The 23,288-nt window shown below is 59.6% G+C and overlaps 1 protein-coding gene across 3 annotated transcripts; it reads left to right on the top strand.

The window, feature by feature from the left end:
• Positions 1 to 257: 257 nt before the first annotated feature.
• On the top strand, positions 258 to 11,154 carry EFNA3 (ephrin A3). Of its 3 annotated transcripts, XM_064593659.1 has the most exons (5): positions 271 to 1,785; positions 7,614 to 7,927; positions 8,906 to 8,971; positions 9,147 to 9,224; positions 9,452 to 11,154. In XM_064593659.1, the coding sequence occupies exons 1-5, from the start codon at positions 1,658 to 1,660 to the stop codon at positions 9,580 to 9,582; spliced, it is 717 nt and encodes a 238-aa protein (XP_064449729.1). In that variant the 5' UTR covers positions 271 to 1,657; the 3' UTR covers positions 9,583 to 11,154. The 3 variants fall into 3 exon arrangements, with proteins under 3 accessions (XP_064449730.1, XP_064449731.1, XP_064449729.1); XM_064593660.1 differs by lacking the exon at positions 8,906 to 8,971 and having other exon boundaries at positions 258 to 1,785; XM_064593661.1 differs by lacking the exon at positions 9,147 to 9,224 and having other exon boundaries at positions 262 to 1,785.
• The last annotated feature ends 12,134 nt before the right edge of the window (positions 11,155 to 23,288 follow it).

The following is a 23,288-nucleotide window of genomic DNA, read 5'->3' on the forward strand; positions in this document are numbered from 1 at the left end:
TAGCAGGGAGTGTGGGGGGCGGAGGAGGAGGTTGGAATTGGGGCACCTGGAGTAGGTAGGTTAGCATCATTTGGGTGACACAAATCTCCCTGGGGGGTGAGGAGTCTGGGGGAAGAGAGAGCTGTTTGCAAAGTCCCCCATTCCCTCCCCCCCCCCCCCAGGGGCCTAATTTATCTTCTGGCTCCTGAGAAGGGAGAGAAGATCTCCTGGGGTGGAGGGAAGCGAGGGAGGACAGAGTCTGTTCTAGCCCGGCAGCAGCTAGGCAGGAGGCCCATGCTGAATGGCACCATCCCCACACCCCCCACCGCAGCACCTGAGGACCCCTGTCCTGCCAAGGATCAGCAGATGGAGGGTGCCTGCATGTCCTCTCTCCTGAAGTAAAGGAGAGAAGAGCATCACACCAGCCTCCCCGGGCACAGGTCATTGGTGTGGATTGTCAGAACCTGACCTGAGACCTGGTCACTCTTAGTCTGAGCCTCTCCAAGAGAGAAGAGATGAGAGCTGGGCACCCCCTAGGTCTGGATCCTAGACCCTTTCCCTCAACTTCTACTTCCTGGGCAAAGAAGGAACCAGAGGAGAACAGGGAACTGTGGTGTCATGGTGCATGTGGGTCTGTGTGTGAGTCCCTGCGTGTGCATGGTCTGGGGTGTGCTCCCATGTCTCTGTGTGTCGACACATCTCTGGTTGTCTCAGCGCCACTCCCTGTATGTGTTGGCCAGGGGCACCTGTGTGTGTAAATGTCTGTATCCAGTGCTGCGTCTCTCTGTTCCCTGCGTCTGCTCTCATGAATGTGTGTGTGCCAGGTCTGTGCTTGGGCGTCACTGTGGGGACAATGTCGGTGAGAGCTGGAGCCCAGGATCTGCCTTCCCGTCAGTGCGCCCAGCAGCGACCAAGCTGGGGGACCCCGCTGGCTGCACTGGACGGGCCCTGCTTGAGCGTGAGTGAGGGATCCTCTGTAGGTTCTCTAGCTGACTCTCCTGCACACCCAGTATGGACATTCTCAGGGCGAGCTCCTCTCCCTCTCCTCCAAGAAAAACAAGCCTCATGATCCTCTGGTGGGGGCTTTGGGTCAGGAGCGGTCAGGTCCTTGGTGCGCACTGAGGCTTCTCCACCCTGCAGCCCCCGGCCCCCTTATTCACACGGGAAGAGGACCATGGAGGGAGCGGAGGGCAGACTGCTCAGAAGGAAGGGGGGGGTTGCCTAGTTCTACTATGAAGCGGTCCTGGACCCCCAGCTCCTTTTCAAATCCTCCTCACCCCATCCCAGGGAGGGATGTGCTCACAGGAGGTCGAGACCCCGGTCTGGGCCTCCCTAATCCGTCTCCAGGGAACTCGAGACTGGGCGGCAGAAGGCCCGGGACCCGCGGAAGCAAAAAGTAAACCTAGGAGGGGGAGAGGAGGCGCGCGCCGGTTGTTCCCGAGGGGACAGCACGGTCCCCACCTCCCGAGGGCCGCGCGCTCCGGGCCGAGCGGGGCGGGGCCAGGCGGGAGCGCGCCCGGGGCGGGGCTTCGGGGGCGCGCCCGGAGGGCGGGGGGAAGGGCTGGGGGCGGGGCCTAAGGCCTAGGGGCCGGCGGCGGCGGCGGCGGCAGGGAGCTGGGAGGCGAGAAGCCGGGCGCGCGGGGCTCAGTCGGGGGCGGCGGCGGCGGCGGCTCCGGGTATGGCCGCGGCTCCGCTGCTGCTGCTGCTGCTGCTCGTGCCCGTGCCGCTGCTGCCGCTGCTGGCCCAGGGGCCCGGGGGGGCGCTGGGAAACCGGCATGCGGTGTACTGGAACAGCTCCAACCAGCAGTGAGTCGGGGGCCCAGGGAGCCCAGTGCGTCCCGCGTCTGCGAGAGGGGGAGCCGGTGGGCCCGGGAAGTCCCGGGGGCCCCGGGGTGGGGGTCCTGGGAGGCACGGCCGGGGGCTGGGAACGAGGGAGAGGGGGACACACTCCGTGGGCGTCTGCGAAACTCGCGGGGGGGCGTCTGAAAGAGGCTGTTGAGGTCTAGGGTCGAGGACTTGGGCCGTGCGGAGGAGGCTGCTCGGGGACGCGGCACCCCACCTTTCTTCTCTCCGCACTGGAGTAGCGTGCCCCCATCGCACAGTCCCCCATCTTCGCCCCCTTCAGCCATGCTGGGCCGTCGCACGGGGGGGGGGCAGGGATGACCTGTTTTCAGCGGCGAGGCTTTCGAGGGGTTCTGTCTAGGACTCCTGCTTTCAAAAGTGGGGTCCAGCGCTGAGGCAGGGAGTCCGGCCCAGCACCGCCTCAGAACGAAGCCGAATGCGTTGCCCCGGTTGTGGGGAAAAGCCAGGCGGGGGTGAGCTGGGCTGGGTCGCCGAGGCGGGGGTCCTGGAGGTGCTGCTCGGCGGGGATGGAAACGGGGGGTACCGGTGAAAGAGAGAGAGGCCCGCAGGTGTCGGCATGTCACACGCGCGCACTCACGCCCGGCCTGGGGACGGCGTGTGACTCCAAGTGTGAGCAGGCGTGCGCGGCTGTCAGCGTGCGTGTGTCTGAGTGTGTGATTTGTGCGTCTGCGTCGGCGATCGTCTGGGGTGGGAGCGGGCGGCGGGGCGGGGAGGGGGCTGCGGTCGCTGCCCGCGTGGCCGGCCGCGTCCGGGCTGGGGTGGCTGCCGGCGCCGCCGCGGTCTGGGCGGGTGTCAGGGCGGCCGTGTGGTTTCCCGGGGTGTGTGGCGCGGCGGCTGGGTGCCGGCTGCGGGCCCAGGTCCCCAATCTGCTCAGTCCTCCCTGCCCTTGTCTCCTCCTCCCCGCCGTGCCTCCGTGTGTGTCTGTGTGTTGGGGGCATCCCTAGGGACGCGGGGGTCACTGTCACACCAGCCTAGGCGGCGGCGGCGGCACCGCCTCGGGCTCCCCACCCCGGGGGGCGACTCGGGAGCAACTGGCGAGGCCCCAGGGGAGGGGACCGGGAGGGCCGGGCGGCCGCGACCCCCAACCTCCCGGGGGAGGGGCTGCCGTTCGCCGCTCCGCTCTTTGTTGTTTGGGGCTCCGCGCCTCCCCCTCTCTCCCTGCTCGCGCCCGGAGTGTCAGACTGGGGGTGGGGATGAGCCAACGACGCCCCCCTCTCGCTTCCCATGGAAACCTCGGGGGTGGGGATGAGGCCCCTCCCCCCCGGAGCGGGACTCGAAGAACTCCGGGGGGTGCTGGAGGCTGACTCCCCGTTCTATCTAGCTCGTCCCCCTCCCCCAGACTCACACGTCCGCCTCCCCCCGCCCCACTAGAGTCTGGCGGGGAGTGGAGAGTACGCAGGTGAGGGGCCCCGGGTTCCCACCACCCTCGGGGCACCCCCGCGTTCTTAGGGTAAGCCGGAGCCAGGGGTATGCGGGAACGGCCGGGTGTGGGGGGGAATGTTGTTGATCAGGTTCCCCTCCCCCGCATACACCTGGGCTCAGGTGAAAGCCCTGGGAGAGGGTGGGGGAGCCCGGTTCCGGGAGCCTTCTTTCAGTCTTCCCCGCTCCCCCGCAGGTCTGGACCGGCAGAGGTGGGAGGGGGCGCGCACCCGGCTGGGAGGACGCCGCCGCCCCCGCCTCGCTTCCTCGGCCTTTGTTGCCGCTGCGCCCGGGCTCCCCGGCTCCCTCACTGCGGCAGCCGCGGCCCCATAAATCGTGAGAGCGACGTGCTCCGGAGCCGGGAGTGGAGAGGGCCAGGGAGCTGGGGGCGGGGCCGGGCCGAGCCACGGGCTCCCGCGCCCCCCTCCCCCCGGTCACGTGAGCTGGGCGCCGGGCTCCCACCCCCCGTCACGTGCTGAGGGTCTCTGCCCCTTGGGGTCACGTGGAGAGGGTCTTGCGACCCCGCCTCCTGGGGTCACGTGGGAGGGTGCTGTAGGACACGTGCAGAGGCCTCCTTTGACAGTCCTGGGGGCAGTGCCCTGCACAGCGGTCGTGATCTCGCCCCTCGTCCACCCACTCAGGCCCTCCGTTTGATCCGCTGTAATTGGAGAGACCAGTTCCCAACCTGGCCCAGAAACTAGGGATGGAGGGTACTATACTGGAGGGAAGAAGGAGAATGTGAGGTCGAGGGGTCCCCTGAGCCCGGAATTGAATTTGGGGTGGGGGTGGGAGGACCGGCTGATGGCCACATGTATGCCCCCTGGCCCCGCGCTTCCTTGCCTTACAGAACGGAGCAAGGCGTTGTTATTCGCCCCTAACTCAAGAAGCCTGGGGAACATCTTTCTCTAGCCGTCTCCCTACCTCTCTCTCCCTGAAATGTTTCTGTTGCTGATCTCTCATTCACACGTTCATTCAACAAATATTTATTGAGGCTGTACTACGTCCCTGTTGGTCTTTCCCTCTGTTCGTATTCTCCCTGCCCCCGAGCCTCTGCCCCGTACCCCCTTGCCCGCCCCTGAGAGCCGTCTCAGTCTCTGCTGTCTGGGGGCCTCCCCGATCGGCCCCCACGTCTCTCCCTTTCTCCAAGCCTCCCTCCGTTCCCATCCTGGTCCTCTTTCTCTCCGATTCTGGGCCCCTCTCTTTCGCTGGGTCTCGCCCTGTCCCCTCTCGGGGACCCGGGTCTGTTAGTCTCCCCTCTCGCTGCGCGCGTCTCCTCTCACTCCGTTTGTGTGTCTCGCTTTCGGCGGGTCTCTCGCTCTTCGCCGCCGCTGCAGATCAATAAACCTTCGCCGCCGCCCGCCGCTGTCGCAGGGAGGGGGGCGGGGATGTGGGGCGCGCTGCCTCTCCCCCACCCGACGCCGGCCGGAGAAGCCCGGCCCCGGGCCGGGGATGGCGAGACGCGGCGGGGCGGGGCGCCGAGGTGTCAGCGTGCACGCGCCGCCCCGCGAACGTTCCCGCCACCCACCCACCCCCAGCCGGGCGCGCGGACCCCACGCCGCGCGCACGTGGTCCAGCCTCGCCTGCTGGAGCGAGCGGCGCGCCGCCTCGGGGCCGCGCGCTAGAGGGGAGGAGAGCCCGGGTCGGTGTCTTGCCATCCCTCCTCCACTTCTTTAGCTCTGCATCCCGGCTTCTAGGGGTGGGGGCAGGGATTAAACAAGTTCAGCGCCCCTTGGGATGCCTTCCCTACTCCCTGGTCTTGTTAGACACCCTGTTTACCTGCCCCTAATTGCCCCGCGGGGAGAGGTTTGCTCCTTCCCTGCTCTCCCGCCGCCCACCCCAGCAGGCTCGAGCAGGCGGGGCACTGAAGGAGTGACAGGGAAGGGTCGGAATGCGCCCCGGAGGCGGTGAGAGCCGGGAGAGACGAAATAACGGGGTGAGGGGGCACCCCTCCAGGTGGGGTGTGTGAACACTGGCCTTTCTGCGAGAGAGGTGGAGGCCAGTACGGGATGAAGGCAGGAAGAATAGAGACCTGTTTGAAGGGGCAGGCACACCCCAGGCCCCCGGGTCCCCCCCTCCCCCCCAGGGATGGGGAGCTGGGGCCCTAGAGGAGGAGTCAGCTGTGGAGCTTTGCTGGGCCTAGTGGCACCTTCCTCTCCTCTGCCAGGGCGGGGAGGATGACAGATTCAATTACAGCGCCCAAGCCAAGCAGACACCTCACTCAGGTCTCCCGGGACTTTTGACTGGGGACTCTGGCACCCAGCCCCCTGCCCACCAGATACAAGCCGCTGTGCCTCCCACATGCCCAGCTTGGGGGGCATTTCAGGGGCTCTTCCTGCCACCCAGCCCAGGGAGAGGTAAAAGATGGCTTCTCTTCCAGGTGCTCACCCAGCTGCCTTTCTGTAAGGCTAGGGCCCGCCCTGTTGAGGAAACTGAGGTCACCTGTCCCAATAGCTCTGGCCATGGCTTACTGCTTGCTGGAATGGGCTGTGTTGTAGGGGAATCTGGGCAGTGCCCCAGCAAGAGGCCACTTCAGAGCAGGGCTGGAAACCTAGGTGAGGCTCAAGGACGGAGGCCCCAGGGTGGCTGTGCAGTGGCTTTAGGCCTGGCCCCCTAGCCCTGGTGGCCCCCTCCTCAAAGCCTGTGGGGAAGGAACAGTAGACTTGGAAGTTGGGGATCGAGAGGCAAGCCACTTGGGGATGGAGAGGCAAACCCAGGTGGCGCCAGGAGCCAGGCCTGGTCTAACCCGTTTTCCTGCTCCCAGTGCCCCAGGCCGAGACTCCTGCCCACCTGAGTGCCAGGGCCAGGGAGGGGCCTAAGTGACCCATCACTCCCGTGGGAACCAAGTGGGACTGGTGGCATTCCGGATGACTCAAGAAGGCTGTGCCCATTCCCACTGAGGTGCCCAGGCACCAGCTCTCACCTCTGCCTACTGCTGGGCTTGGAAGGGAGTGCTTGGGGAGGGGGCGGTACAGGCCAGGCCAGGCAAGTAGGCTAAGGTGGGGAGGGACCCTCAAGGCTCCACCCAATTCAGAGGCCTCCAAGCATGTTTCCCTAATGGATCTAATTACTATTTGTGGCACTGGGAGGTGCTTGGTGACATAGGGAGCCAGTCCCTCCCTCCAGGGAGTTCCCAGGGACTAGGGACCCCAGTGGTTTGACATGCTGCTAAGTACCCCAGGCCTTCTGTGTCCACCATGTTCTCTCCCTGCCAGGACGTGTGCATTCCTACCCTAAAGAAATTGGGGGAAACTCTTTCCTACTTCTCTGAGTTTCTTTCTCCATTCAGATGTTTTTCCCATCCCCGCACCACTCCGCACCACCATCGAGGGCATTAAGACCAACACTTTGATGACGACTGGCAAGGCAGGTGGGGATTACAAGGGACCCAGTGCCCGCTTCTGTGTGCCCTACAAGGACCAAGGAAGTACGAGGCACAGCCATCTTGTCTGGGCACTACGCCCACTACTCTGCCTCGCGCCATTAAGGGCGCAGTGGTGCCAGGTTGAGGAGCAGGATGTATAGAGATGGAAGTTTTGGCTGGTTGGCATGATACCCCGTGGAGCTTTGGTGTTGAGCCCCTTAGCTTCCCGATTTGTTGTCTCACATTATTGGGGACCTTCATTGCCAGTAGTAGTGCAGAGAGGGCATGTGCCTGGGTGTGTGGGTGGGTGTGTGGGTGTGTGTCTGGGGGGCGGGTCACGGGGGTGGAGGGGGCAGGGAGAGAGCTCGAGGCGGCTGGGGTCAGCCCATCCTGGCACGCCGCCTGAGTGGACGGTGGACATATTTGTGTGTGCGCCACGGAACTTGTGCGTGCACATGCACGAAGCCTCCAGACGTGCGTCCGTGAGCTCAGGTCCTGGCTGACTGGCCTTGGGGTGGACTGGCAGCAGCAGGAAAGCATGCCGGGGGAGGGGATGCGGGGTGCGCATCTCTGGGAAGGGCTCCCTCCCACTCTCCCCCTCCCCTCCCATCCCCTACCACTCCTCCCGGTGGGGAATTGTGGGGGATGGACGGAGGAAATCCGGGCCTGGGTCTGGGAGTCGCTGGGGCCTGCGCCGTTTCTGTGGTAACCAGAGCGTACGTTCCCTTCTCCCCCGCCTCTTCGCCTTCGGAGGGAGGCCGGGCTTCCCTGCGCCTTTGCTGCCCTCCGGTGGCCGCCAGGAGGAGGACCGCACAAGGCGTGGGCGTGGAGGGCGAGCGCGGGACTGGTGGCACTAGGGCCCTGGGGACAGGGACAGGGACCGAGAGGAGAGGCAGCTCCGAAGACCCTAGGGAAGGTCTGCGGAGCGGCGACGTGGGAAGAGGGCTGGCGTGGGGCTTCTTCTCTCTGACCCGCTTCCTCTCCCCCGCAGCCTGCGGCGAGAGGGCTACACGGTGCAGGTGAATGTGAACGATTATCTGGATATTTACTGCCCCCACTACAACAGCTCGGGGGTGGGCCCCGGGGCGGGGCCGGGCCCCGGGGGCGGGGCGGAGCAGTACGTGCTGTACATGGTGAGCCGCGCCGGCTACCGCACCTGCAACGCCAGCCAAGGCTTCAAGCGCTGGGAGTGCAACCGCCCGCACGCCCCGCACAGCCCCATCAAGTTCTCGGAGAAGTTCCAGCGCTACAGCGCCTTCTCGCTGGGCTACGAGTTCCACGCCGGCCACGAGTACTACTACATCTGTGAGTGACGGCCGGGGGGCGGGGCCGGGCGGGGCCGGGCGGGGTGAGTGACGGGGGCGGGGCCCCGAGGGCCGGGGCGGGGCCTAAAGAGCGTACCTGGGAGACGGCCGGGGGCGGGGCCGGGCGGGGTGAGTGACGGGGGCGGGGCCCCGAGGGGCCGGGGCGGGGCCTAAAGAGCGTACCTGGGAGACGGCCGGGGGGCGGGGCCGGGCGGGGTGAGTGACAGGGGCGGGGCCCCGAGGGGCCGGGGCGGGGCCTAAAGAGCGTACCTGGGAGACGGCCGGGGGCGGGGCCGGGCGGGGTGAGTGACGGGGGCGGGGCCCCGAGGGGCCGGGGCGGGGCCTAAAGAGCGTACCTGGGAGACGGCCGAGGCGGGGCCGGGCGGGGTGAGTGACGGGGGCGGGGCCCCGAGGGGCCGGGGCGGGGCCTAAAGAGCGTACCTGGGAGAAGGCCGGGGGGCGGGGCCCCGGGCTGGGGTCCCGGGGTGGGGGGGCGGGGCCGGGGAAAGTGAGTGAGAGCCAGGGGATGGGGTCCGCAGGGCCCGTGATGGGGGGTGGGGGGTGAGCCTGAAAGCGAGGGTCAGAGTGCCGGCCAGGGGTGGGGTCCGCAGGGGCTGGGGCGCGCCCACGTGGCGGCCACGTGGTCCGCGTCGCTGGGCTCGACGGCCCGGGATGCCACGTGGGGCCTGGCGGCCTTAGGGCTTCGGCTCGGGCGGCGTCTGAGTCTGAGAGAGGTTTAGTGACAGTCCGCGGTTTGGGTCGCAGGGGCACCGCTCCCGCGAGCAGCGTTCCGGAACTGAGACCTCAGGGCTCGGGGTTTCTTGAGGGCTGGGACCAAAGGGGCTTCTCGGGCTGACGGCGGAGCCGCGGTGACCCGGGGCCGGGGCCGGGGAGCCGGGAAGCCGCGGCCGCGGGGCGGGGGGCGGCGCGGAGGGGCGTGACGCGCGAGAACGCAGCTCAGGCCCCGTCTCGTCCCCAGCCACGCCCACCCACAGCCCGCACTGGAAGTGTCTGAGGATGAAGGTGTTCGTCTGCTGCGCCCCCAGTGAGTGCCGTCGGCGCCCGGCCGCGACCGCGTCCTCGGCTCCCCGCTTCGGGGCTCCCCTGGCTCCCGGGGGCGGGGGGGGCCCGGAGCGGGGACTCGCTCCCCAGCTGTAGCGGTGGGGGGATCCTGGCCCTGACTCTCCCCTCCTCTCTCCCACCCGCACCCCGGCCCGCAGCATCGCACTCCGGGGAGAAGCCGGCCCCCACCCTCCCCCCGTTCACCATGGGCCCCCATGTGAAGATCAACGTGCTGGGTGAGTCTGCGCAGCGCCCTCTGGTGGCCACTGCTGGAACCGCAGCCCCCTCCCCGGTGCCTGCTCACCTTGCATGCCTTACGGGGGCACGGACCCCTCCTCCCCACCCACCCCGCCCCGCCCCCGTGGGTGCTCACGTCCCGGCTGCACTGCTGCTGTCGCTGCCGCGTGCCCCGCCCGCGCGCGCAGCCCCGCCCTCACCAGGCTGTCTGTTCGTCTGCCCACAGAGGACTTTGAGAGAGAGAATCCCCAGGTGCCCAAGCTTGAGAAGAGCATCAGCGGGACCAGCCCCAAGCGGGAACGCCTGCCCCTGGCAGTGGGCATCGCCTTCTTCCTCGCGACGCTCTTGGCCTCCTAGCTCTACCCGCTCCCTTGGCGGGGAGACATGGGGCTGGGAAAGGGCAGGGAGACTTTGGTCTCTCCGAGAGAAGCCTAGCTGTGGGGCCTGGACCCCTGCTCCGGTGGCTGGAAGCGGGGTCTGCACCATACATCTGTGCCCATGCCCTTTGCCCCCTCTCTCCCCTCGTGGGGCACTGTAGTGGACCAGACACAGGGACAGCCACGGGTCCCGGGTGGCCTGTGGCTCTGGTACCTTTCTCTGACCCCGGTACCCTCCCCTGTTGTCACCACCGGAGACAAATATGCCCCAGAGAGAGCAGATCCAAGCATGGGAGGCATCCCCCTCATTCTCTTCTAGGGGCGGAACACAGAGAGGGGACTAGATGGGCGAGGGGGTGGCCCACGGCCCCCCCTCCCCTGTTTACAGCAATAAGCACGTCCTCCTCCTCCCACTCCCGCTCCCAGGATTGCGGTTTGGATTGAATCCAAGTTTACAAGTAGACACCCCTGGGGGGGCGGGCAGTGGACAAGGGTGACAAGGGATGGGCACTGGGGTGCCAGCAGGCATGTACAGACTCTATATCTCTATATATAATGTACAGACGGACAGACTTTCTCCCCCTCCTTAACTCCCTGACCTTCCTTGATGTCCCCTTCCAGCTTCAGACCCCTTCCCCACCAGGCTAGGCCCCCCCACTGGGGGACCCCCTGGCCCCTCTTGTGTCTTCCGTGAAGACAAGACCTATGCAACGCACAGACACTTTTGGAGACCGTGAGACAACAATGCCCCCTCCCCTCCAGCCCTGAGCTGGGACCCAAATCCCATGACCTTGCCCTGCCCACCCTCTGTGGCCCCACCCATCCTCCCGGGCCTTTTTCAAGTGCTTTGGCTGTGACTTTCATACTCTGCTCTTAGTCTAAAAAAATAAACTGGACATAAAAATAACTAAGTGTGTGTGATTTCAGGGGCCATAATCCTTCTGGATGCTGGTTAAAACCCACATGTCACAGGCAGGGGGCCGACTCGGGCCAGAGGGTCAACTGAGCACCTTCTGTGGCTCAGTCTCCCTTGAGGAGGCAGCTCTGTGTGGTGAGAGCCACAGGGCCTTGGAGCTGGGCCTGACTGCCTTTGGGCAAATCATTCACCCTCTGCGAGGCTCACGTTTCTCCTCAGAAGCTTGAGTCGGGCTACCTGTCTCTCAGGGCCGGGTAAGGATGGAATGGTAGGGGAAGCATCCAGCGCAGGACGGTTTCTCCTTCCTTCCTGTTCCACTCTGCAGTCGGGGTCTTGATTGGGGTCTCTGGGTTGCAGGGGCGTTGTGAACCTAGATAGGGAAAAAAATCACATCTTTGTTTTCACTCACCTGTAACTGAAATTAAACATTCCCTTATGTACTTGGGCAACAAGCCAAAATAGTTTGCAGAGGGCCTGGGTTTTTGTAACCAACAGAAATCACAGATGCTTTCAGGCTGCATTATAGTTTTTGAAGCTCTCTCAAAACACCATTTGTTCTCATCACTACTTTGAAAGGACCGGAGTTGTTATACCGTTCTTGTTTTTCATGTGTTAATAAAGAAGCATATATATTACTACACCAAAAAATGTAAATGTTTTGATAACTGTGTTTCCATATAATTGGTTTCCTTTATAATCCTTTGTGATTTTATTCATTTAAACCATTATGGCCCAAGGGCTGAGTGCACTGGCGCTGGGGTCCCACATAACTCCAGCACCCTGCATCTGTCGGGAGAGAAGAGGGGGCAGAACGTGCCAGACAGAGGAGGGGGAAGGGCCACATGGCCCCACCAGGCTGGGTGAGGTCAGGCTTGTACCCGTGGTGCTGTGGGGGAGGGGAGGTGATGACAGGAGCCAAAACCTGCCAGGGAGGGGGTCCTTACTGCCAAGCTGTGCAGCTTTGGGACTCCATCCCACCCCGGTTCTCTGTGTGCGCAGACTGGGTCCTGGCTGAGGGCCCCTCCTCGCCCCTGTGGCTCCTGCCAGCCGCATCCTGAGAATGAGCCCCTCCCCTGCGGCAGGGACTGGGTCTTCTTCCCGCTCTGTACTCATAAAATAGGGGAAATGGAATTTCCGCTGGACCGTGGCAGACAGGGAGACATGGGGTGGGAGGCAGTGGGGAAAGAGCCAGGGCAGCCGGGGCTCCTCACCCAGAGACAAGACTGAAAAGATAGGCTCATCCATTGCAATCATTCGAGGATTCCATCAACACTTCCTGAGCACCTGCTGAGTGCCAGGCTCTGGCCTGGGTACTGGGGATGCCAAGACACAGTCTCTGCCCTCACATAAGCTCATGTTAGCATGCGTTGATAGGTGAAAAGGAATCAGTAACACCCACACACGGGTAGGACAGTGTAACCAAGTGTTCCACAGTTAAATGCCAGGGGGCTGTGGGAACATGGAGGGAACCGTACCCTCATGCCTGGAGACACAGGGAAGAGGCTGCTGGGAGGGGGAGGCACACACAGTTGGTACCCAACTGGGGAGAGCAGGAAAGGCCTGGAAGGGGTCACAGCAGTGGGCCTAAGCTGCAGGCCCCTCACATCCCAGGGCCACACGGGACAGGGGAGGGCATGCTGTGAGGGGGCGCTTGGTAGGCTCACAGTCCAGCAACCCAGCGGCGCCGGGTGGCTCAGCCGGTTAGACGTCTGCCTTCGGCTGGGGTCATGGTCATGGGGTCCTGGGGTGGAGTCCAGGAGGGCTCCCTGCTCAGCGGAGAGCTTGCTTCTCCTCTCCTTCTGCCCCTCCCCCAGGCTCATGTTCTCCCCCCACAAGTAAATAAAATCTTTTTTTGGTAAAGATTTTATTTATTTGTTTGACAGAGAGAGAGAGCGAGCGAGCGCACAAGCAGGGGGAGCAGCATAGGGAGCGGGAGAAGCAGGCTCCCCGCTGAGCAGAGAGCCCTGCTGGACTCCACCCCAGAACCCTGGGATCATAACCTGAACCAAAGGCAGATGCTTAACTAACTGAGACACCCCAGTGCCCAATAAATAAAATCTTAAAAAAAAAAAAAAAAAATCCAGCCAGCCAGATGGAGGGCCAAGCCCTGGGGGCAGGAACTAGAGCAAGCAAGCCAGCTTCCACTTACTGAGCACCTACTATATGCCCAGCACGGCACCCAGTGTTTTCCGTGCGCTGGGAGTACCGTGCCCCTGGAAGCCTCACTATCCCCAAAGCACAGATGGGAAGGCTGAGGGTCTAAAAGGCCACGTCCCTGGATTAGGGTCACAGAGGCCTGGCACACGGGACAGGGCCTGGCAAGGCTGGCATTCGGAGTGGGTCTGACTGTCGCCACGCTCTGCCCATTGGAACCCCTACCACCGCCTTCCGCCCCCTCTCCCCCAGACTCCTCCAAAGTCACGTGGAGTCCACAGAGAAAGACATCAAAGGACCTCCAATCCGGATTGGGTGTACCAGTCTGAACCCCACATCTTAAGGGCAGGAAAACTAGGGGCGCCTGTCTGGCTCAGTCAGAGGAGCGTGCAACTCTTGATCTCAGGATCGTGAGTTTGAGCCCCACGTTGGGTGTAGAGATTACTTAAATAAGTAAGGACAGGACAGGAAAACTAAAGCTCAGAAGGGCGAGTGACTCAGCCTATGCGGACAGGTGACAAGGCAGAGAGGCACTGGGACTCGGGTGTCCTGAGCTCCCGTCCCCTCCACCCCGCCACCGTGCTGCCAGGCCCCAGGAGAGACTGACAACTTCCCAGGGATCCAAGGCTGATACGTGAAACCTCTTAAACCACCCCAAGCAGTGGCTAAAGAGAAAGGACCATTTCCCCTGTAGCTGGGGCTTCAGCCAGAGGGTCCTGTGCGGAACTCCCCTCAGATAAGCTTCTAGTTCCCAGAGCCTGTAAGGGAGAGGGAGGGGTCAACACGTGGATGGATAGACACCGATGACCCTGAGCCTGCCTGGCACAGGGCCCCTGCTTAGTGGCATCAAGGTCGGCCCGGCCCAGGGTGTCCTGGCCAAGGCAATGGTGAGGTGACACCAGGGACAGGGCCTGAGGGGGCAGGTGGGATGGAAGGGGACCCACAGTCCAGACTCAACACCTGCTGAGGGATCAGACAGGGCAGGGCAGGATAGGATAGCACAGAACAGAATGTGGGATCTGGACTGAGCGAGACATTCAGGGGTATGGGGGGGTGCGGCAAAGACAACAGGACCGCAGCGGGAGGGGGGAGGGAAGCAGGCTGAGTCACCTCCTCTCTCTGCCATCCTGGGCACCCGGGCTGCCCTTACCCCTTACCGTCTGCCCAGGAGAGGCTGTGCTGTCTCCACCCCAAAGCTGCAGCCCCAAGGCCGTGTGGGCCCCAGGCAGGCAGCTCGTCCACCCTGACAGGGGCTCCTTGGCTCTTGTCTGTGTCCCTCTGGCTGCCTCAGCAAGACCTCAAGACGGGCCATAGCAACACACATGAGCGAATTTAGAGTTGTCCCAGGGGCTCCTCAGGACACAGCAAGACGCACGAGCAGACACAGATTTGGGTTTGGGGAGTGAGGCTCTGAGCGGCCACGCCCCCTGCTCCTGGGCACTGGGTCACCCTAACCCAGCCATGGAGAGGGGAGAGGAGCAGGACCATTCACCATTCGGGCTGGGCTCGTCCCCTGCGTTGGGGACCTGCAAGGGTGGGTGCTGGCCCCCGGGGGGCACAGGGAGCTTCACCGAGGGATGCTCTGGGCTCAGCCCTACCCTTGTGCTCTGGCCTGGGGCAGAAGGGGCGAGGTCCTGGCCCACCTTGCATCCCAGGGCTTCTCCTACCCCCTTTGGCCTTCTCTCCTTCACTCCCATTTTAGGTGCTAAGGCCTTGGGGGTGGACCTTCCTGTCCGGCCAGCGCTACTCAGCCCCAAAGCCTCACATGGTCTCCCTCACCCTCCCTGTTCTGCTCAGGTGGCAAACCTGGGGTCAGGGGCTGAGCTGGGCTGCAGTAATCGGCTGGGACAGGTGACATGGGCTGGGCTGGGGGATGAAGGACCTGAGCTAGGCATGAGGGACACCGGCGGGAAGGGGTAGGGACACACAGGCTGGGTAGCTCAGCCCCTGGACAGACTGGGGAGTGTGGCGCGGGCCCAGGAACAGTACAGAGGCGCGGGGGTCAGGCCAGGGGGCGTAGCAAGAACAACCTCAGGCCGAACCCATGACTGGCCTGGGATGGGGCCCTGGGGATGTCTGGCTTCCTGTGGCTTGGCCCCTCCCCCAGAGGGTCAGCACCAAGCTCCTGGCTTTCACCCAGGTGTCTGGCTCGGGGTAATTACAGGACTGTCGCCAACCCTGGCTATAAAAGGGAGGCAGGGAGCGAGGCTCAAGTGGCCTGGGGTCCCCCAAGCTGCTCCCGAGGGCTGGTGTTGGCCAGGGGACGCTCGGGCCTCACCCTCACGCTCACACACACTTTTGCTCCCTTCAATCCACACCCGCTCATATACTTCACAACCTTGGGACCCACACAGTCAATCAAAGTCACTGCTCTGGGGAGGGGGCGGGGCCTCGGAGAGGGAGGCAGGGGCTTTGTTTACACAGCTGAAGTGGAAGGGGCCCCCCCCGGGCTGAGGCCGTGCCCTCCCCCACACGCGAGCCGGCGGCCGGACACACGCCCCTTCGCACTGGGACACACACTCAGGCTGCGGGCTGGACACGCTTCACAGCCGCACGGACACCGTCTCGGGCCTCGGGGCGCACACAGGGGCGTCCCACTGATGCCCACACACGGGCACCCCGAGCCACACGCACGTCCAGCGTCGCACAGGGGGATGCACTTGAGGGCTGGCGTCCAAGGGGGACAGTCCCGGCCAGACACACCGTCTGGCAGAGCACGGGCCAAACCCGCTGGACAGATCTGGAGTCTGGGGAAGACCAGGGAAGGGAGGAGGTGGGGTTGTGGGGGCGAGTGATGCCGCGTTCACACCCTCTGGAAACCTACACACAAACACAACCCCTAGAGCCCTGAGGATTTGCACGTACACACACACACACACAGGGCGAGACTCAGACTCAGACACCCACCACAGCCCCTCCCAGGGACCTCCAGCGCCCCTCACACCCCCATTGTATGCTGGTGAGGGAGGTGACAGCAACGAAAGAGAGGCGAGCTTGGGACCAGAGAGATCCCTGTCGTCACATGGCAGACGTGCTTACACACGTGGGTGCACGTTCACACACAGACACCAGACCCTGAGCCTGGGGGAGAGACCCAGGGAGAGAACAACCTGCCTCATCCCATGAAGGGCCACATCTGAGCATGAGCACTGCCCGCTCTGGGCACAGACCCCCCCCCCAGGCCCAGCTCTGGGCACAGACACACCCCCACCCCAGACCCAGCTCTGAGCACAGACCCCCCCCCCAGGCCCAGCTCTGGGCACAGACACACCCCCACCCCAGGCCCAGCTCTGGGCACAGACCCCCCCAGTCCAGCTCTGGGCACAGACCCACCCCCCAGGCCCAGCTCTGGGCACAGACCCACCCCCCAGGCCCAGCTCTGGGCATGGAGGATGGTCCTCCTCTGTGTCCTGAGGCCTGCCGTTTGGGTGCCCTTCCCGGCCTCAGAGGGCCTGGTCTGGCTGTGGGAAAGGGGCGCTCAGTGAACCCCTAGGAAGGCCCCTAAAACCGGCCTGGGGCGCATTCTTCACTCCCGAGGGCTGCTTCGCTCACTGGGGCACGATGCTGAGCCCTGGTGTGCAACCCAGAATGGAAGGGCCTCTTGGCTGGGCCTGTGGGCAGGGCTGTGAGGGAGGGCTTTGGGAGAGCTGCGGGGCCCGGGAGGGGAGAGGCCGGCGGAGGGGCGCGCGCACCGAGCGCAGAGGCCGCTGCGTCCACCGTAAAGACCACAGCCCACTGGCCGCGGAGCGCACGGTCCGCGCAGGGCGCCTTTGTGCGCGCACCCTCCTCGAGCGCGAGTCTGCGGTGCCCTCGCGGCCCGGGACAGGCCTGCGGGCAGCACTCCCAAGGCGTGTGCGCGTATGCGCGTGGCGGGGTGTGCGCGCGCGCGCCCGCTGGAGGTCTCTCACCTGCGCGCCGGCACCGGCGGCTGGGAAACGCGGGCGTCCGAACAGTCGGGGCCTCCGGGGCTGGGGAGAGCGGGGAAGCCAGGGAGACCGTGGGCGCCCAGGGGCTCCGAAGCGGCAGGTTCTGCTTCAGCCAAAAGCACTTAAGAGACTTGGGTTAAAAACAGGCTGGATTTAGGGCGCCTGGGTGGCTCAGTTGGTTGGGCGACTGCCTTCGGCTCAGGTCATGATCCTGGAGTCCCGGGATCAAGTCCCGCATCGGGCTCCCTGCTCGGCAGGGAGTCTGCTTCTCCCTCTGACCCTCCTCCCTCTCATGCTCTCTGTCTCTCCTTCTCTCTCTCGCAAATAAATAAATAAAATAAAATAAAAAAAAGATTTTATTTCTCGGGGCACACCTGGGTGGCTCAGTCGTTGAGCATCTGCCTTCGGCTCAGGTCATGGTCCCAGGGTCCTGGGATCGAGCCCCGCATCGGGCTCCCTGCTCCGCAGGAGGCCTGCTTCTCCCTCTCCCACTCCCCCTGCTTGTGTTCCCTCTCTCGCTGTGTCTCTCTCTGTCAAATAAATAAATAAAATCTTTAAAAAAAAAAAAAAAATAGGCTGGATTTGCTGCCAGAAGGTGGCAGGAGAGGAAGCTCTTGGCGACTACCTATTCTGCCCCAAACACCTGCAGGCCCTGCGGGAGCCCAGCCCCAGCCCTCTGTCTGCGGGTGCCATGCCCGCGACTCCAGTTTCTCTCCTTTATTAGCTTATGAAGCTGTACTTTAAAAACTTGTGTCGTGGTTCCTCTAGGATTACAGAACGCGTCTTTAACTTCTAGTATAAGCACTTTACTTCTATTTCCCACCCGCCAGCCTTCCCGCATCGGATTGCTACACATCGGATGAGTCCACACACGTTATTTTTGCTTGAATCCCTCAGCTATCACTTAAAGAGAATTTTGTTTTATTTTAAAGAGTTTATTTATTTATTCGAAAGAGAGATAGAACAAGCAGGGGGAGCAGCAGAAGGAGAGGGAGAAGCAGCCCGACGCGGGGCTGGATCCCAGGAGCCAGAGGCCACACAGGCGTCCCAGAATTTTATTTTAAGTAGGCTCCACAGCCAACGTGGGGCTCAAACTCACCACCCCAAGACAAGAGTTGCATGCTCCACTGACTGAGCCAGCCAGGCCCCTCTTTTTTTTTTTTTTTTTTTTTAAGATTTATGTATTTATTTGACAGAGAGAGAAGTAGGGAGGGAGAGAGAGCATGAGCTAGGGAAGGCTGAGCAGGGAGCCCAACCCCACCCGGGTCTCTGTCTCAGGACCCTGAGATCATAACCTAAGCAGAAACCAAAAGTCAGACACTTAACCAACTGAGCCACTTATTTAAGATAAGAAAAAAGTCTTTTATATTTAGCCACATATTTACCATTTCTGGTGCTCTTTGTTCCTTTGTATAGATGGAGAGTTCCGTCTGGTATCATTTTTCTTCTGCTTGAAGGACTTAAATTTTTTCTCATAGTGCAGACCTGCTGGTGGCCAGATTTTGAATGTCTGAACAAATCTTTACTTCATCTTCAATTTTGAAAGATATCTCCCCTGAATTCTACGTTGACAGTGTTTATCTTTTAGTGCTATAAATTCACTGGTCCACTGTCTTCTGGCTTCTGCTGTTTTTGTTTTATTTTTATTATTTTTAAAGATTTTATTTATAACTAATCTCTAGGGGCACCTGGATGGCTCAGACTGTTGGGCATCTGCCTTTGGCCCAGGGTCCTGAGATCGAGTCCCGCATCCAGCCCTGCTCAGCGGGGAGCCTGCTTTTCCCACTCCCCCTGCTTGTGCTCTCTCTCTGTCAAATAAATAAATAAAATCTTTTTTTTAAATAAATAAAATCTTAAAAGAAAAAGATAACTAATCTCTACACCCAACGAGGGGTTTGAACTCACGACCCCAAGATCAAGGGTCTCAGCCTCCATCCGCTGAGCCAGCCAGGTGCCCCTGGGTTTTCATTGTTTCTGATGAGAGGTCTACTTCTCCTTTTCCTCTTTATATAATATGTTGTTTCCTTCCGGCTCCTCCTAAGATTCTCTCCTTATCACTGCTGCTCAGCAGTGCCTAAGGCAGATTATGATGTGTCTTCATGTGGTTTTCTTCATGTTTCTCATGCTTAAGATCTGTGGGGCTTCTTGGATATATGAGTTTATAGTTTTCATCAAAATTGGAAAATCTTTTGGCCATTACTTCTTCAAATATTTTCCTGTCAGCCCTCTCCCCATATTTCTGGGTCTCCAAACAGATATTCCACAGCTCACTGATTTTTTCTTCTCCTCCCTCTTCCTCCTCCCCTTCCTCCCTTCCCCTCTCCCTGCTTTTTCTCCTCCTTCTTGTTCTTGGCTTTTCCTGTGTTTCATTTTAGATAGTTTCTATTGCTAAGTCTTCAAGTTCACCAGTCTTTTCTCTGCAGTGTCTAATCAGCTTTTAATTCCATCCAGTACACTTTCCATCTCAGACCTTGTAGTGCTCATCTCCAGAAGTTCAGTTGGGGTCTCATCTTGTTGCACATCTATCCTTATCATGCCCATGTGTTTCTTTATCTTCTTGAACATATAGAATATACTTAATAATAGCTATTTTATTTAAAAAAAATTTTTTAAGATTTATTTATTTATTTGACAAAATAAGAGAGAGCACAAACAGGGGAAGCAGCAGGCAGAGGGAGAAGCAGACTCTCCACTGAGTGGGAAGCCTGATGCGGGGCTCAATCCCAGGACCCTGGGCCTAAGACAGATGCCCAACATACTGAGCCACACAGGTGCCCCAATAATAGCTATTTTATTTATTTATTTATTTATTTATTTATTTATTTATTTATTTATTTATTTATTTATTTTTAAGATTTTATTTATTTATTTGGCAGAGAGAGGCACAGTGAGAGAGGGAACACAAGCAGGGGGAGCGGGAGAGGGCGAAGCAGGCTTCCTACAGAGCAGGGAGACCGATGCGGGGCTCAATCCCAGGACCCTGGGATCATGACCTGAGCAGAAGGCAGATGCCTAATGGCTGAGCCACCCAGGCACCTGTATTTTATTTATTTTTTAAGATTTTATTTATTTATTTATCTGAGAGAGAGAGGGAGAGAGAACACAAGGGCTGGGGAGGGGCAGAGGGAGAAGCAGGCTCCCCACTGAGCAGGGAACCCGACGTGGGACTCCATCCCAGGACCCTGGGATCATGACCTGAGCCCAAGGCAGACGCTTCACTGACTACAGCTACCCAATAACAGCTATTTCAAAGGGGTCTTTCCACTCTGGCTGATGGGAACACAAAGTATTTCTGGCCCTGTCTGAGCTGAAGATTGTCCCCTTCTTGCCTCTGGTTCTTCCCCTACTTGCAAGCACTTCCCAGCAGCGGCTGGGGCCCTGGGGAGGTCCCTCTGCAGACCCCCAGAGGCCTCTCTGGGCAGCTTGCCCCTTTCCAGGGCTCTGGCTGCACACTGCCCACCTTGACCCCCAGGACCTCCACTCCCTCTCCTCCAGCTGGGAGGTCCCTGGGCTCAGCCAGCCTGCAAATTCTCTCTAGCAGTAAGTGTGGGCAATTTTAGGGCCCACTTCATTTATTTCTTCTCTCTCCGGGATCACTGTCCAGCTCCGCCTCTTGTCCAACGTCTGAACATCACTGCTTCTTACAGTCTGTCTGGGTTTTCAGTTGTTTAGTGCAAGAGGGTAGAGGGAGGGTCGTCCCTGTTTCTCCAGTATGGCCAGAATCAGAGTCCACGGATGATTTCAGAAGAGACCTTCCTCCAAATAGGACTTTGTCTTTCAAAAAGACCTGCTGGATTAAACCATCAGGGGGCGCCTGGCTGGCTCAGTCTCCGGAGCCCGCTACTCTTAACCTCAGGGTCCTGAGCTCAAGCCCCACGTTGGATGTGGAACCTACTGTAAAAAAGAAAGAAAGGAAAAAGAAAAAAGAAGACAAAAAGACCTGCTGGGTCTTCTTCAGTCTCTTAACCCTTTCTTGGCACAACAAATTAGCACAAACACCCAAGTCTGTCTGGACTATCCCTCTATGGAAAAACAGGAGCTTTATGTGACCACGTATATGCCACCTCTTTTAATTGTATATAATTAATCTTATCACAGTAATACCTTACATAGTTTAAAAGGCCGAATGGTGGAGAGAACGTCAACCGCCTTCATTCTGACCTCAGTCTATACTTTCTCACTGACTACCTTCTTCTTTCCAGCTTCTCTCTTAACTCAGGTGAAAGACCCAGCGGGCAGAGCGCCCCGTGATGGGGACCCGAACCACCCTCACGCAGAAAGGACTGCCCTGATGCCATGTGATTGACCCCAAAACAGGGATCGACTTGACCTTTCCTGCCCACCTGCATGTACCCCCCAACCTTCGCCCCACATTTTCCTTGTATCTACCTAGAAGTATTACAGTGATTTGGAGACAGTCTTTGACTCACCCGTCACTGTTTTCCTGGTGCTGGCCTCACCAAAACAAACTCCTTTCTGGCGTCGCCGCCGCTCGGCCCTCTGCCTTTGGATTTTGTCAGTGGGAGTGGCTGGACCCGGTCTGTGCTCGGACACCCCTGCGCCCCTGCGGCCCAGCTGCAATGGGACAGTGAGAGCTGCTGCTGTGCCCCTCCGCGGTTCCCAGAGGCAGCCCCCCCAAACTTCTGGTCGTGTCCTCTGATGTTTACCTTCGTATTTCTAAATGATCTTATTTTAGCTGGTACTGCTGCTGTTTCTATTCTTTTCTTTTCTTTTTCTAATTTTAGACTCCCAAGAGAAATAGATTGACTTCCTCTCAGGGAAGGTGAGGATTTAGTTCTCTGTGCCCTAGGCCTCAGCGCATGAACACACACCCCCTTAGCCTCTGCCTTCCCAACATATTTGAATCCAAAATTTTGGTTCAATCAATATTTAGCATTAAATCGTTATGAAACTGTGACATTTATTCATAATTGAGCCATGTTGTATGCTATGATCCATTCTATTTCTTCACTTTTCCATTTCCATTGTAGTTAATAATTATCTGGAAAGACCAACAACCCAATAAAGAAACGGCCAAAGAACACAAACATTTCACAGAGGGCGCCTGGGTGGCTCAGTCGTTGGGCGTCTGCCTTCGGCTCGGGTCATGGTCCCGGGGTCCTGGGATCGAGCCCCATATCCGGGCTCCCTGCTCGGCGGGAAGCCTGCTTCTCCCTCTCCCACTCCCCCTGCTTGTGTCCCCTCTCTCCCTGTGTCTCTGTCAAATAAATAAATAAAATATTTTTAAAAATAAAAATTAAAAAATGAACACTTCACAGAAAAGAAATGCAAATGGCTCTTAAATTTTTAAAAAGATGCTCAATCTCACACATAAGAGAAATGGAAATTAGAACTACATCGAGATGGCGTTTCTCGTTTATCCGCTTGGCGAAAATCCAGACGTTTACAATACAGTCTGTCGCGCCGCTGCGTCCCCCGCCACGAGGACGCACGGGCGCGGTGAGGCCCTGTGGCGTCTGCGGACAGCGGCGGGCGCGCTGGAGAAAGCCGGGGTCTTCCCCTGGGCGGCTGGTCAACAGGCCGCCTTGCGTCCTTGCGGCGAAACACGAGGCCACCAGACGAAGGAAAGCGCAGCCTCCGTGGAAAGACCTCCAGGGTCCATTGTCAGGTGGACACAGCAAGGTGCAGGACGCAAGGAAAGGGGCCCCTGGCTGGCTCAGTAGGAACAGTGAGCGACTCTTGATCCTGGGGCCGTGCGTTCGAGGCCCACGATGGGTAGAGAGATTAGTTAAAAAAAAAAAGGAAGGAAGGAAAGCAAGACAGAGAAGATAGCATATACATATGTATTTGTACCTTATTAAATCTTTGGAACACAGCAATGTGAAGATAGTCAACAATACTGACCTGTGCACCTGAAAATGGCTGCAATGGCAATTTCATGTTAGGTGTTTGGGACCACAATTAAATATATATATACACATACACACACACACAGGAAGTATCCATGAGAAACTGGCAAAAAATGGTTGCCTGTTTGGGGAGGAGACAGGGCGCACAGAATCAGTTATTTTGCCTTTTATATCATTCTGATTTTTCAACCATGTGAATGTATTACCTATTCAAAGATGGACTTAAATTTAAAATATTGCCCGGATTGGAGCACCTGGGTGGCTCACTTGGTTAAGCGTCCAACTCTTGGTTTTCCACTCAGGTCATGATCTCATGCATGGGTCCTGGGATGGAGCCCCGCACCAGGCTCCGAGTTCATCATCATCATCATCACCTACACCGGGCTCCACGCTCCTCCTCCTCCTCATCATCATCACCCTCGCTGGGCTCCACGCTCATCATCAGGGAGTCTGCTTGAGATTCTCTCCCTCAGCCCCTCCCGCCTACTCACACTCACATGCACACTCTCTCCCAAATAAATAAATAAATAAATTTTTAAAAAATAAAATAAAATATTGCCCGGATTATTTTCTTTATTTTCATTTTCTTTTCCTGATTACAAATTCATCCCTAAACTCTTTGACCCTTCCTCTCAATGTGATCAAACTCATCAAGTAGTTTGGCAGTGCTTTTTTCAAAAGATTTTATTTTTAAGTAATGTCTACCCCTGAGACCAAGAGCCGCAGGCTCTGCCCGCTGAGCCAGCCAGGCGCCCCCATGGGGCCTTTTTCTTGGAGACACTCTTCCTGGAGCCCATTGTCCTGCGGTCAGGTGGGTCGG

Source organism: Mirounga angustirostris, unplaced genomic scaffold (genome assembly GCF_029215605.1).
Source record: "Mirounga angustirostris isolate CCGP_5_RB_7025 unplaced genomic scaffold, mMirAng1.0.hap1 SCAF_6, whole genome shotgun sequence".
In the NCBI taxonomy this organism is placed as follows: domain Eukaryota; kingdom Metazoa; phylum Chordata; class Mammalia; order Carnivora; family Phocidae; genus Mirounga; species Mirounga angustirostris.